The sequence below is a fragment of the Pempheris klunzingeri genome, chromosome 7, assembly GCF_042242105.1.
Source record: "Pempheris klunzingeri isolate RE-2024b chromosome 7, fPemKlu1.hap1, whole genome shotgun sequence".
NCBI lineage: Eukaryota > Metazoa > Chordata > Actinopteri > Acropomatiformes > Pempheridae > Pempheris > Pempheris klunzingeri.
In genome coordinates, this window is record NC_092018.1 from 11,680,824 (window position 1) to 11,695,263 (window position 14,440).

The window sequence follows — 14,440 nt, forward strand, 5'->3', positions numbered from 1 at the left end:
CACAAAGGGAACGTGCAGCAAATGGAAAACATTTTACTTCAGTGAAACATGAAGGTGCCTCTACATTGTACCCGTGAAATTTCAGTGCCTCCTTTTGTATCTGCTTATGTTTATATTCATGGTAACATTTATCTAACAGATACAATATGTTCAAGTATAGCACTTAACTGACTCATAATCAATCTTCCCCATACTTTGCCCACCTGCTGAGTGTGCTCGAAACCAGCCAGGCTCCTGTAGGTAAAATGGGAGATTACACCTGTCACTTGTTCTGCATCTTTTATAATGCAGAGCCTTCAGTGGATGTAATCCATGGATTTGACATTATGCATGACACTAGTGCATCTGCATACATATATCTCCCTCAGCTGCTTTAAAAGGTGTTAAAGTCTGTGATCACATATTTAGGTGATCCATCGCTCTACAGTTCTTGTCATTATGGACTCCAGACAGAGAGACTGCTTGTGCCTCTGTTCTGTTCACAAGGATAAGTGTGCTGACGAATTAGAAAATCTTAGTTTTTGATTCAGTCTTTAAAAGCAAAACTGTTACTCACCAACACATTGTTGCCCACGCTGGGGTGGCTTTGTTGGTCTGTCTGTCGATCGATTGGTCCGTCACTCTAGTTCATACTGAAATCTCTCGACAGCCTTTGAATGGGTCGCCATGAAATTATATCAGTGGGGCCAAGATGATGAATCCTAAATGCTTTGATGATCCCCTGGCTTTTCATCTAGCACCACCATCAGGCCAAAACTTTGTTCAATACTTTGGTGTATGACCAATTACCTGCGAAACAAATGATGCTCCCATCTGCTGTACTTTGTGGGTACTCCAAATTATTAGTACAAATGTTAGCGTGTTAACATGCCGAACAAAAATGGTAAACACTGTCAACATTACACCTGCTTAACAATAGCATGTTAGCACTGCTAACATACTAAACTCGAAAAATGCACTTCAAAAGTGCCCTCTTGGGTGCCCTTATTCAGATAAAAAATGATAAAGTGCCCTTTAGGACAGTGTTTATTAACACCTCTGGCGTCAAGGACCCCTAAGTTTATACACATCAGACCCTAGACCAGTATTAGATGTGGCATCCCTGTCTGATGAGATTAAGTTATTTCATAACTAACAAATAGTCATCCTTCTACATTCTGTCCCTGGTTTAACTTCTAGTCAGTGATATGATAGTGAAATTAAAATTTTCCCCTTTAAGGACCTCAGGTGGAGAACCACAGGCCTAAAGTGCCCTTCCAGTGGAGAAAATGTGATGAATAGGCTCCCCTACACGCTAGAAAATGTGTTAGCCTCTACTTGCCCTCTGTGTCTGCATACAGAGTTGTAGTAGTTACACTTTAAATCTTAATCAAATGATGAAATTATTTTAACTCAGACAGACTTTGGAAATGTTTAACCATAAAAGGATCTCAGCTCTCTGTCCCCCACTGCATGCAGCTGGTGCCCTTTTTAAATTTTTCCCCCCTGTACCACTTTCATTTTCTAAATGAGGATATCTCATGCTCTCTCTATTTATCTTCACAAGTATTCAGGCACACTTTCCTCTTGATGTATTCCCCACAGATTGCCTTTTTGTGACTGAATACTTCACCCGCACGCCTCGTAAGCTGAATGCTTTCAACTCCTTCGCCAGTGTGGAACTGTTCCACTTCAATGTGCCTGAAGACACCATGATGGCCGTATGGAACCTCATCACCTTCAAGGAGCAAGGGGGAACATTTGGAGACAGCTGTCCAAACCGCAATGTGACTGTGTAAGACAATGCGTTTGTCTTTCTCTTTTTCTGAAGTTGCCTGTGTTTGGTTTAAAGCCTTTCTTTTATTGTTCTTTATTTGAAGGTGCACACAGTAGCTGCAGTCGGCTCCTTCTGTAGGATATAAATAGATAATAATCTGCGTCTTATCTGCGTTGCCTTTGGGGAAAAAGGTTATAGCAGCTGGTTAAACCCGGGCAGTGTCAGCTATTACTGACAACCTCGACATACGGAGGAACTGCTGTTAATTCATCATCTGCATTAAGCTTTTAATTTTGCCTGCCTATTTTTATCATTCTGGTAAGCAGTGCCATGAGAGCTGGTATCTCAGGTGACTCCCTGTTTCCCTGTGATTCTGTGATTGATGGGAACATGGCTATCACATTAAAAAATGTGTGGATATGATTATTAATGTTTTGGATTTGAATTTTTCATATTTTAAATAAACTGTGCCATCTGTGCTCAGGCTCAGCTGTTCCTATGGTTGAATTTTATATTTGGCAGGTGCTTCTGTTGTTTCTGAAAATATTAGGCCTGACAGGGATTGGATTTGGGCATTGTGATTAACAGGTACTTCAGGTCTGGGGCTCCTCCAGTAATCAACCCCCTATACACCCGCTTCCCTCGGGATACAGTCGTTCCAGGGTCCTTTGCTGTGACTCTTACCTGGACTCTTCCAAACCGTACAACAGGAGCATTCAACGTGACCAGCCCGCTCCCAGGAGACTGGTTCCTAGCCGCACATTTACCCAAGGATGAAGGCAAGATCTCAGTCAAGGTGAGTTTCAGTTTGAATCTGTGAGATTTAATTTCAACAGTGTGGTTGGTGCTAGCAGTTGGTGGTGTTTGTACATTGGGTTTCCCAGAGGTCCACTTATAAACAAACAGTGTGGACAAAATTGTCTTCTGTAGACTTCTGTGCTTTTGTTTCTCTGTTCGGCCACAGTCACTAGATTCGTCCTTCAGTGAGACTAAGCTTTGTGAGGCTATACAGGCACAGTGGTGCATGCTTTAAGGTCACATTATCAGTGCTAACGTGCAGATTTTGGCAGGCATAAAGGTTACCATCTTAGTTTAGTGTGTTAGTGTGGACTGTTAATGAAACACCATACACAAAGTACAGCTGCGGTTGAGTATTTAGTCATAAACCAAAGTATTTGGACAAATTACAGTATAAAAAATGTGACCAGATATTGGGGCTACATGAAAAGTTAAGGGATTAATTCCATTACATTATATGTCTGACATTTTACTTAATATTGACTTTTCACTTGGTTTTGAAATATTGTACCAGATAAGTGAAATCTTTTACATGCTGGTGGGACTAGATGAAAAGCTGAGTGATCACCAAAGTCAGAATGATTTATCTATCATTAATATGTGTACCAAAGTTCGTGACAATATATTTCATTCTGGTCCAAAGTGGCAGAGCAACAGACCAACAGACTAACATTGGCATCCCTATAACCAGAGCTAGCGTGGAGAAAAAATCTCATCCAGCATTAGCTGTTAAGAGCAGCAACAGAAAAGCTTGAAATACTGTTTTGTTATACATCACTGACTAATGGAGATTATTAAACACGGAATAGCATTTACGTGAAAGTGTTGTGTAATATAACTTAAATAAGATCCTCATCACGGTTGCTTAACTCCTCTTCATGTTAGAAAAAAAAAAATCAAGTTAAAACGATATAAGTATTCATTGGGATTAGTATTCCAGTTTGATCTGCAGAGCTTAAAGAAGCAGAACAGTGTCAGAGAGTTTTTCTTCATCTCATCATGGTCCCCTATTTGGCCACATAAACACCTGCTGATTTCCATTTCAGGCAATTTATTTGTCTCTGGCATGGTGTTCAGTTGTGTTTCCTTTGTGGTTTCCTCTGGCTGGCGAAGGCGTACCTCAGTACCTGGAATGCACAACAATCAAAAATATCATCAAAAGTTGCTATTCAACATTGCATCTACAAAAGAATTGGTTTGCTTTGAGGACACTGGGAATAGAAACTGGGAATATGGCTAAAATGTGACCAGGCTCAAATGACGCACCGTATACATAGAAATAACACGCCTTTTCCAAATTCTGCTTTCTGAAGCAATTCTCAAGCAACAAAGATGTGATGTTTTCAGATCAGAAAGGAAATACGGGTGGAAGCAATGCAAGCTGAACAGGGAGAGCGCACGCTGCATTTTTAACAAGCTCAGTCAAATACTGAACTTAGCACACAGGATGGAAGGATTTAGCACCAAAAAACAAAGATGCAATACGTTTCTCTTTACACTGCAAGACTGTGTATGACTCTCTGCATGTGAGCATTTATTTGAATCAGGTACAATGTTCTGTAAAATTATTATACTTCATTTTAGTAATATTCTTTTTTCCATTTTTTTTTTTTTTACTCTTTTTTACCTCATTATGTGTTTAAGAAGACAAAGCTTTCCCGTCATTTTCGTATCAAGCCGAGGTGCATCATATCCTGATTTGAAGCCATTACACATCACGCAAAGCTCAGAGCGTAACTGAGGAAATAGATGAGGAGTGATAGGAGTAGTAAATTCTGTGAAACGTTTACCATCCATCCAGCCATCTTTGTGCTTCTCGACATTTGTTGCTGAGACTTTGTCAAAGTGTAGGGAAACCAATTTATCTTGTATCTGGGGAATGGTGACATTATTCAAATTTAGGCTGTAGTAATATAGCGATAAAAGCAAGGGTTGTGGGAATTCAGTGAAAATGACAAAATCTTAATATAATGAATCACACTTCTGGAGGGGTTTCTTTTCTCCTACTTACCCAATACTTTAAAAGATCTCACTATTTTATGATGATCATCATAATTTGGGTTTGACATCATAGTTTGCCAGTATATTAGCTTTTATTAAATGCTGGAGATTGGCCAGTCTTCATTATCTGCTTTCAGGACAATTGAGCTCATTCCCACAGTGCAAATCCATAAAAAGAGTCTATAAAAGTTGTAATCAAATATCATTTGACATGTCATTTTTTATTAATTCAGTTATTCATATGTTTGTTAGTTTTGTAAATGAGCATAATTCTTCAGGCTTCACCAAATGCACCCAGTTATCTCAGCTTATAACGTACACTTTTACAATCTAATGCCATTTAACATGTTATTCCTGCAGTAACCACTTCCTATATGAGCTGTAAAATTGTATTAAGAGATGTTCAGTTTTGTTTTCATTCATTTGTGTATGTGGGAGTATCCAAAGTATAAGAAACTCACTCAATATAATGCAATTCCTTCCAAAAACACCACTCATTAGTTTACAAATATGAAAATATGACCATAGAGTTCAATAAAGCTGAACATAAGCTCTCAGAGGTTGCATTTATTGCAGCACTATTGCGATGTGTCATGTTAGATTGTTTAGGTGTACCTAATAAACTGAAAGCCCAGCGTGTACCCCAGAGTTTTCCCTAAAATTGCATTTTCTCAGTGGCTCATTATGACTGAAGGAGCTAAAATAATGCAATTAGTCAGGGTTTCAATGGGGAGTTTTAGTGATTTATGGTCTAAATTGATTTTTAGAGGCTTTAACATCCTGCCAAGATCGAAATTCTGTGGAAAATAAATTAATACCTATATCTTTTTTGGCATGAAAATGGTCAAATTTAAAGCTACTGAACGCCATCAAAAGAGATCTGCGCTTACAGTGTAAAAACATTGGCCTTCAAAAACCTATATTGGTTGAGCCTTAATTAAAACACAACTTGCTCTACAAGACACGTGTAGGTCCAACTGACAGGCTGTAATAAATCAAAGGGTCACCTCATCAGCTCCCGAACTAATGCCACATGCCACAGTAATTGTGGTTCGAGCAGGAGGGGTAAGAGACTGGCTGACAGAAATGAAGGACCTCATTTGGCACTGGCACACCTGTCCTTTTGAATCAGGTGCAAAGGGACTCCGTTCCTTTTTAAAGCAAATTTTACAGCTGATCATGTGTGGAAACAGTGCACAGACTCCTGGCTCTAAGTCATTCTGTCTGCTCGGCTCATCTCACAGCGTAATGCACATCAAGCATTAATGGTTCAGAACAACATGAGTGAAATAGTGGGTGCGTGTTACGCTGTGTGGCAGGCAGAGGGAGGACAGAGTGATATTAATCCAGGAGGATGACAGGTTTCATGCACACAGTCCATTAAGAATTTTCAGCCAGTCTGAGTGATATCTAATCTCCTTCATACCAGCTTTTAAGAAATATTGGTGAGTTAACCACTAAAATACCATACAAACCACCACTGTGTTACTTTTGTAGGGTCTGTCTGAAGAATGCCAGTATCTGTTCCAACCTCAGCTCATTGTCCAGAAGCTAATTGGGATTTCAGTGCTTTATCCTGGATACTTCATCGACCAGATGATCCCCGTCCACAACAGATCTGCACTCTACAAGTAAGTCTTCTAACTGAACTTCCAAAAACTAAATGTCAGGGTGGCTTGGCTTTGAAATTACACTTAATCTTGGATTATCCGAGAGAAAATTACACTTTTTTTTGCACAATCTACCTCCCCTGTCCACCTCCTCAACTGCCTCTTAAGTTACGATTTCTGTCATCCTATAAGCTTATTATTAGCATTTTCATTTAAAAGAGATGTAATTCCCAACCATGTTCTTATACTTTGAGCACCTTTATTAACTTCCCCTTGTCTAAAAGTCACCTCAGTCTTTTGAGCAGAGCAACATGATTTTGTTTTTTCAAGGTTTATACTTATTTTCTCATGATCTTTTGAAGGTGCCTTAGGGTAGAAGACTTAATACTATGTGAGTTCTGTATAAAAAAAAAAAGAAATTATGCGAAGGCTATCAAAGTGTTAGTTTATCATTCAAATATTATTTACACAGTATATTTACATTTAAAATTGTTTGATGTGTTTTTAGTCTTTATATACATTTTAATTCTAAGCATCACTCGACTGTTTGCAGAGTCCCACTGTTATTAAATGACAGGCAAAATGTCCAAAAGACCATTAATTACTGCTAATAAAGTTAAAGTTAAGTAATATAAAAGTGATTTATGTAATTAACTATCTACTTAAATCTGATAAACATCAATACACATTAACTTGAATACGTTTTATATGCAGCACTGTTCTATATCTCACTGTACAATATCGTGTATAGCCTATAGCCTGGGTTTGTATTATAACTGCCTAACACATATCTGTGTATGTGTTTTTGTCTGTGTGTGTTCGTGCTTGTGCAGAGTGTTTATCCCCAATTATGTATCAAAGGTGAAGGTTCAACTGGTAAACTGCAGCACCAAGAACAAGAGTAGCGACAGTTGTCCTGTGGTGCTGAAGATAAGAGCGCGTGCCCCGCCGGTGCATAACTCAAGTGCTCTCGACTGCAGGGAGTGGAATCCTTGTGAATTAGACACCCTCGTACCTGCCTGGGAGCAGTGGTACTACATCCTGGTGGAGAGGTATCTCACCAGCTGCAATGTCTACTTCCGCATCGGGGTGCAGGTCACAGGTGAGTTTGTTTTTCTGGCAAAATGTGACTGATGAGTCTTTGCATGTTGTAATTAATTCTGTTTATAGCTGCTTGTGAATTACAGTTGCTCAGGTTACTTTTACTCCCTAAAATAAATCAGCATTATGCATACGTTATTTTTACTAGAACGACAATTAATCAAATAGCACTGATTGGACATTATCAGCTTGGCCATCCAGATTTCAAGTAGCTTGAAGAGGCAAATTAGAAAATCATGTCATTAAACGTGAGCTATTTACTTATACCGCAGCATTTTTAGCCAAAAATGGGTAAGTAACAAGATAAAGATAGAAGCTAAAACATAATGTAACTGTATTTTCACAAAAGCTAAAGTAGTTTTCCCCTCACGTACTTAATGGTTAACACCATTTTGCTGTCAATTAGTGAGCTGGTTTGGTTGTTTGTTTTAAAATTTGCATAATCTCTCTTTAACATTTATCTAGACTTTAAGATCATGAAAAAACACAATATTTTTCCATATATTGCCAATCTCACTGAAATTCTGTCCAATTGTGGAAGAGGGAAGGAAAAGCAAAATGTGCATTTTAGCTGTAAAACAAATAGATATTTTTGTGATATTTAACTAAAAACACTGAGAAACTTAGATTTATCCCAGAAGTCTTTGAAAAATTATTGTTTCAGTTACTGTACTGACACAACCAATATATGTTTCTGATCATTTGTGATATAATCCAACCATTTATGCAACCATTAGTTATAACAGAAAGGGCTACAGTATAGGCCTGTGCCTATATATAGCAATTTTTAATGATAATAATATGCTACATAAGATTGTTTACACATCACATCAATAGCAGTAGAAATTCAAACTATGAATGGCATCCTTGTTTTTCTTAGCACGTTGTTTCTTTGCAATGTGTAAACCATTTTGTAGATGAGCATATTTGACCAATTTTGCCAATTAAACAAAATGATTTGATGATTACAGGTAATTTGTTAGATTTCTTATTTCTCTCATCGTTTTCAGATAAATTGTGATCATCTTTATTGCTGCAATCTGCAAGCTGTTTACTTCCAGCGTTGTTCATAATTTCTCTTCCTGCTGCTTTTGATGTGTAATTTAAGACGACACCGGCGTGGTTTCCATAACCCTGAAAACTCATAAGTCAGGCAAACAAAAGCTTAAAGTGGTGCTCTGCATTATATAATAACAGATACAGTATGTTGGCCAGACATTTTAGACATGTGCCTTGATGGAGAAAGGGAGGCCAGACCCAGTTGGATCTTCAAGAGGCTTTTTTCGCAAATAGACCTGAGCCCAAACAGAGGCAATTCGTACGGGATTCCTAAGAGGCCGGTGATACCATGCTTAAGTGCTACATGCTGTTCTGGGGTTGTGCAGCGCTGAGATATTCTTTATGCTCATTCCACAGGGATGGCTCACAAATCTGTTGGAAGTCTACTCCCATGTAGCGATCCCCTCCGTTTGTTGGACACTATACAGTGCACTTTATCACCATGGCAACACAGACACTAATTATTCACACTCTGTTTCTCCCCCTGCCTGCCAGGCAGATCTTACTTGACCTTTTGTGGATTTAAATTGGAGAACACCTCGGGTTCAGGGACCATCTGGAGTCCTCACCTTCTCATGCGTCTCTCGCTGCTACTGGTTATTGTTGTTATGAGCTCTCTCAGAAATGTGTGCCCTTATTTGAATTCAGTCCAAGTTGCAGGTATCACAGCTGCTGGCTAGACAGGAAGTGGTGAAACTAGGTTGCACTTTATTATTTATTATTGTTGTTTATACAGTATTTTCGCTGCAGGTGTCTTGTCCTCAATAGATGATTACACATTGAAGGGAGTTTATATTTTATGCTGTATGTGAAAGCAAAATGAAGCCAATACTTTGGATTATGAATGTTATGAAACTGTATGTTTGCACAGCCCTTCCACTCCTTCCCACCCACACGTTCACATCCATAAACATGTGCTACATATTTGTTTTTTTTTTGACTGATTTTACACAGATTTTTCTTGTTTCTACCAAAGTTGAATTTGCCTCGAGCCAGCAGCATTCGGTATTTCAGTATTTTTAGGAGTGCTTCAGCTGCCTGAACGGACATCAAAATACTTCAAACCCTTTCAGAGACAACACTATGCAAACGAGGCTGAGCTAGAAAAGCCTTTGAAATCCTTTCCCCTTGGGGATTGGTGGTATTTGATGGTACTTTGCCAGTTGCCATCAATGACCATTTTGCAGTGAGTTGCTTTGTGTTGAGTGAAAGCATACTGTCTGCAATTACTGTGAATCTTTGTCTCATTAAAAAGCAGTGTATAGCACTGAACCTTGCTGTTTACATTATGAAAATGCCGAAGGGGATCATCTCAAACATTTGCAAAAGACCTGGTTGCCTAGCATGCATAATAATGCAAGTCAAATAACTGACTTGGTTATTGCCAGATGAGATGCTGGGGACTGGTTGTTTGATTTTATGATAGAGATTATTACTTACAAGATGTTGCAAGGTGTATTTTTAAAACCCTCTGCAAAAAAAAAAAAACTATGAAAATCCAGCAGAACTGTCAGCTCACACAAGACGCAGTTTAATTAATTTCCTTTATGAAATTGATGACTTCCTTCCTCTGACTAGATTGTGCCAAGCCCAATTTGTCCAAGGACCAAGCACAGGCCAGCTCCTCCATGAACATGCCTCAGTCCTTTGGAACAGCGATGGGTTTCTCCCTGTCTGAGACGCTGTCAGTGGCGGCTCTGCCCGGCCCGTCTCAGAATGCCAGTCACCTGCACACCTCGGAGGACAGCATCATTTACCTCGCCCCCACCGCCGACGCCAACAAGTGTTGGCCCATCCGTCCGACACTGCGCAATGAGCTGGACACTTTCTCCGTGCACTTCTACGTCTTCTTTGGTCCAAATATATCAATTCCACCGGATAGAGCTGCTGTGTTTGCCATCAACCTGATGCCTGTTTTAGACAGTGGAGGAGTCCTCAACATGGAACTCAAACTCAACATGGTGAGTTGTCCTGATTACACTGTTCCTGCTTGTTTTAACGATATAAATCATGGTAACTTTAGAAACATATTTTACCAATTTTAATGACTTTTGCTCAAATTGGTGGACAGGTTTTTACAAAAACACCAGATTATTTTTTAAATGTATGATCTTATTTTTATCTTCAACACAACTAGGTGCACAGATGCAGATTTATCTTCACAGTACCAATTAAACGTTTTGACACATTTTCTTTATTTCGATTATTTTTTATCTATTGATATTGAAGTCATCAAAACTATGAAGGAAAACATATGGAATTATGTAGTAAATTAAAAAAAAAAGTGTTAAACTAGAATGTGTTTTATTAGATTATTCAAAGTAGCCACCTTTTGCTTTGATGATAGCTTTGCAGACTCTTGGCATTCTCTCAATCAGCTTCATGAGGTCGTCACCTTGGAACGTTTGTGATTAACACGTGCCTTATCAAGAGTTAATTTGTGGAATTCCTTGACTTCCTAATGTGTTTGAGACCTTCAGTTGTGTTGTGCAGAGCTAGGGTTGGTACACAGTTCTATACAGTGAACAGCTCTATTCAACTACTGTTCTAATCAATATTATGGCAAGAACCACTCAACTAAGTAAAGAGAAAGGACAGTCCATCACTACTTCAAGACATGAAGGTCAATCAATACGGAAAATCTCAAGAACTTTCAATGTATGCTCAAGTCATAAAAACCATCCAACGTCGTGATGAAACTGTTACCTCTGCTGCAGAGGATGAGTTCATTAGAATTACCAACCTCAGACACTGCAAATTAAGAGCACCTCAGATTACAGCCCACATAAATGCTTCACAGAGTTCAAGTAGCAGATGCATCTCAACATCAACTGTTCAGAGGAGACGCCGTGAATCAGTCCTTTATGGTCGAACTGCTTGGGCCAAGAAACACAAGGAATGGGCATTAGATCAGTGGGAATCTGTAGTTTGGTCTGATGACTCAAAATCTGAGGTTTTTAGTTCCACTTGCCGTGTCTTTGTGAGACGCAGAGAAGGTGAGCGGATGGTTTCTACATGTGCGCTGAGGGCTTTGCTGGTGACACTGTTGGTCATTTATTCAAAATTCAAGGCACACTTCACCAACATGGCTACCACAGCAACCTGCAGCGACCATCCCATCTGGTTTGCACCTAGTAGGACCATCATTAGTTTTTCAACAGAACAATGAGCCCAGACACACCTCTAGGCTGTGTAAGGGCTATTTGACCAAGAGGGAGAGTGATGTGCTGTGGCAGATTACCTGGCCTCCACAATCATCCGACATAAACCCAACTGAGATGGTTTGGGATGAGTTGGACCGCAGAGTGAAGGAGAAGCAGCCGGCAAGTGCTCAGCACCTCTGGGAAATCCTTCAAGACTGTTACAAAATCATTGCGGGTGACGGCCTCATGAAAATGATTGAGAGAATGTACAAAGCTGTCATCAAAACAAAAGATGGTCACTTTGAAGAATGTAAATATAAAATATATTCTGGTTTGTTTAACACATATATTGCATAATTGTTATACTCCTGGTATATCTATTCATATTCAAGATGTTGGACACAGTTCTGTTGCCACCCTCACCCTTCACATGCTCTATGCTTTACTGTTGCAAAGGATCAGATAGTAATCAGTGAAGTACATATGCAACACTTAGCGAAGGGAGAATCCCCAGCCAGCAAGGGTGAATAATTGGACTCACAAAGTGTCTGGCTGAGCTAGCCTGCTAAATATGGATGCTCGTGTCATTACAGGCTTTTCTGTGGGAGCAGAAAAAGTTCACAGTGAAACAGGCGCCAGTGTTTGGGCTTGCGACATATGTCTCTAATTGAGAGCAAACAAAATGCAAAAATCAGCCAAGCAGGATTTGATATGTCTTTGTTAAGCTGTCCTTCAGATAGTAATGGCATTAGGAATGCACCTGCAGCGGCTCTGGAGGTCTGCAGGGAGCCAGAAACTGGAGAGCTACAAGCTGGCAGATGGAACTTTAAACATTTTATTCCTAATAGAAAGCAAGCCAGACAGTACTGGAATAGCTAGAGGATGAAGTATAAAACCCTAACAAATATCTTTGATTGTTCAGTTCAAAGGAATATCCTGACATTTTGGGAAATATGCTTTTTTCGCTGTCTTCCGGGGAGATAGATTGATATCATTTTCATCTCTCAGCCGTCAGGAAAGATATTGGTAAAATGTATTTTTAGCCTACTAAAAAGGAGAAAACAGTCTCACCACAAGGTCCATTCAGCAGCTGCTCTGAAGCTTTCGATTGTATCATGTGATCCTCCTGAGTCGATGGAGTTGCCCAGTTGTCATAAAATTGCACATGATGAAAATTTCCATTTTTTCAGAAGAGTTTTTGGTCAATTTTTGCTCTAAACTTAGACTGAAGCTTCATTCTTGATCGTGGAAACAGTGGTGTGATACGATCGAAAGCTCCAAAACAGCAGCTCAATTGACCTTGTGGTGAGATTGTTTTGTCAGCCACTGTTTCTCAGTTTTACATTGACATTGTGTCTCGTTTGCCAGAAAACTAGCCACCAGTAATTTCCCATGGCTACATGCGGCAGTTCCTCTGCAGTCAGCTGATGGACGGATCATTAAAAAAGCTTCAATACCTAATCTGTTTGCTCAAAGCACGTATCATCATGCAACATGCAAACAGAGCTGAAAGGATGAGTCAATAAACTGATTAGTTGAAAAGCAGAAAATCAATCCGCAACCTTTTTTTTTTTAAATCCCAACAATTCCAAACATTTAGCTGGTTCCACCTTCGCAAACGTTAATACTTGCTGTTTTCTTTATTTTCTGTGATGTTAAACTTGCAGCAGTTGATGCAGCCCGACATTTAAAAAATTAAAGTTTTTTACTTGTTGTCATGCAGCCTCTGTGCTGCTTCCCCTGCAGACCTTGCGATAAGCTACGCTAAACACATCTTTCATCTCCACTGAGCACACAGAGATGAGATTGATAATCGATCTTCTCATCTAACCCCCGGCAGGAGAGCAAACAGCCTTATTTCCCAAAATGTCAGAGAAAAATACAAATAGTTGACTTTAAAGGAAATGAAAATAATTGACTGTAATTAATTTGCCGGTTTATTGATTGAGTGCTTGGTTGATGTGGCGACACGGTGAGTTAGTGGCTACTGTCACCTCATGGAAACATCATCCTGGGTAATCCTGGTCCTTTCTCTATGCAGTTTTCATGTTTTCTTCATGTTTATGTGAGATTGATCCTACAGTGCAGTCAGAAGAACCTCCGTTTGTACTTCTGTGTGTTCGCTCTGCAATAGCAATCTGTCCTGTGTGTTTTCCTGCCACATGCATGCTGGGATAGATCGTGACCCCAGCTCTGCACTTTTCTTGGCAGAGGTGTGCATATTTTTTTGGCCGTAACTCGTTGGATTCTGCGGATGTCACAGAGACAGTATGCTGTGATGAAACCTGGTAGATGTGATTGTTGTATTTGCCGCGAGATGTATTCTACAGAGAGATTGTCATACTATATTATTCTATGGGCAGATTTCTCCCCCCTCGGCGGTGATCTGTCACTTACTTGTCACAGGCGCCGAATCCAGTCAGCCGCTGCCAGTGGGGGACTCTGGCAGATTTGCAGGGCTTTAGGAGACAATAGCTGGAGCTGCTTGTCTGCCTTGCATCACTCTCTATGAAAATGTGAAAGGAATGCATATGGCTTTTATTTCCACTGATAACCCGACTGGTAGTGGATCGGTGTAATCGCTTCAGATCCATTTCTCAAGTTTTCTTTAGGTTGGGCTTATGCAGAAAAAGAAACTGTAAGCACAGTAATGAGCGTTAGTCCTTGAGACACCATCAATGTACTATATGCCTTGTTAGCTTTGATATGTTAATACACTATCCCCATGGAGGCCCAAAAGTGTAGGGAAATGAATTAATAAATATATGAGCATGAAACATTAAATATAAAGTAATAAATAGACATTTTTCCAATGAATAAAATAAATAGATACATTGGTAATGGCAATAAATATATAGAGAATACTATATTTCTCTATGTGTATTTATTTATCATATATTCATTTCCATGTGTCCACATTAATTATCAATGAAAGCCAATGAAAGCCACGAGAAACCATGATGTTGTTGTGT

General features: G+C 39.5%; 1 protein-coding gene across 1 annotated transcript in view; it reads left to right on the forward strand.

Annotated features, from left to right (window-relative positions):
* Nucleotides 1-867: 867 nt before the first annotated feature.
* The window catches only part of tmem8b (transmembrane protein 8B), a 33,289-nt gene continuing 19,716 nt past the window's right edge, over nt 868-14,440 (forward strand). Inside the window, exons 1-6 of the mRNA XM_070833294.1 lie at nt 868-883; nt 1,585-1,774; nt 2,345-2,552; nt 6,053-6,186; nt 6,999-7,267; nt 9,904-10,286. Of these exons, the coding sequence (XP_070689395.1) occupies nt 868-883; nt 1,585-1,774; nt 2,345-2,552; nt 6,053-6,186; nt 6,999-7,267; nt 9,904-10,286 (1,200 nt within the window). The remainder of the gene's footprint in view (nt 884-1,584; nt 1,775-2,344; nt 2,553-6,052; nt 6,187-6,998; nt 7,268-9,903; nt 10,287-14,440) is intronic.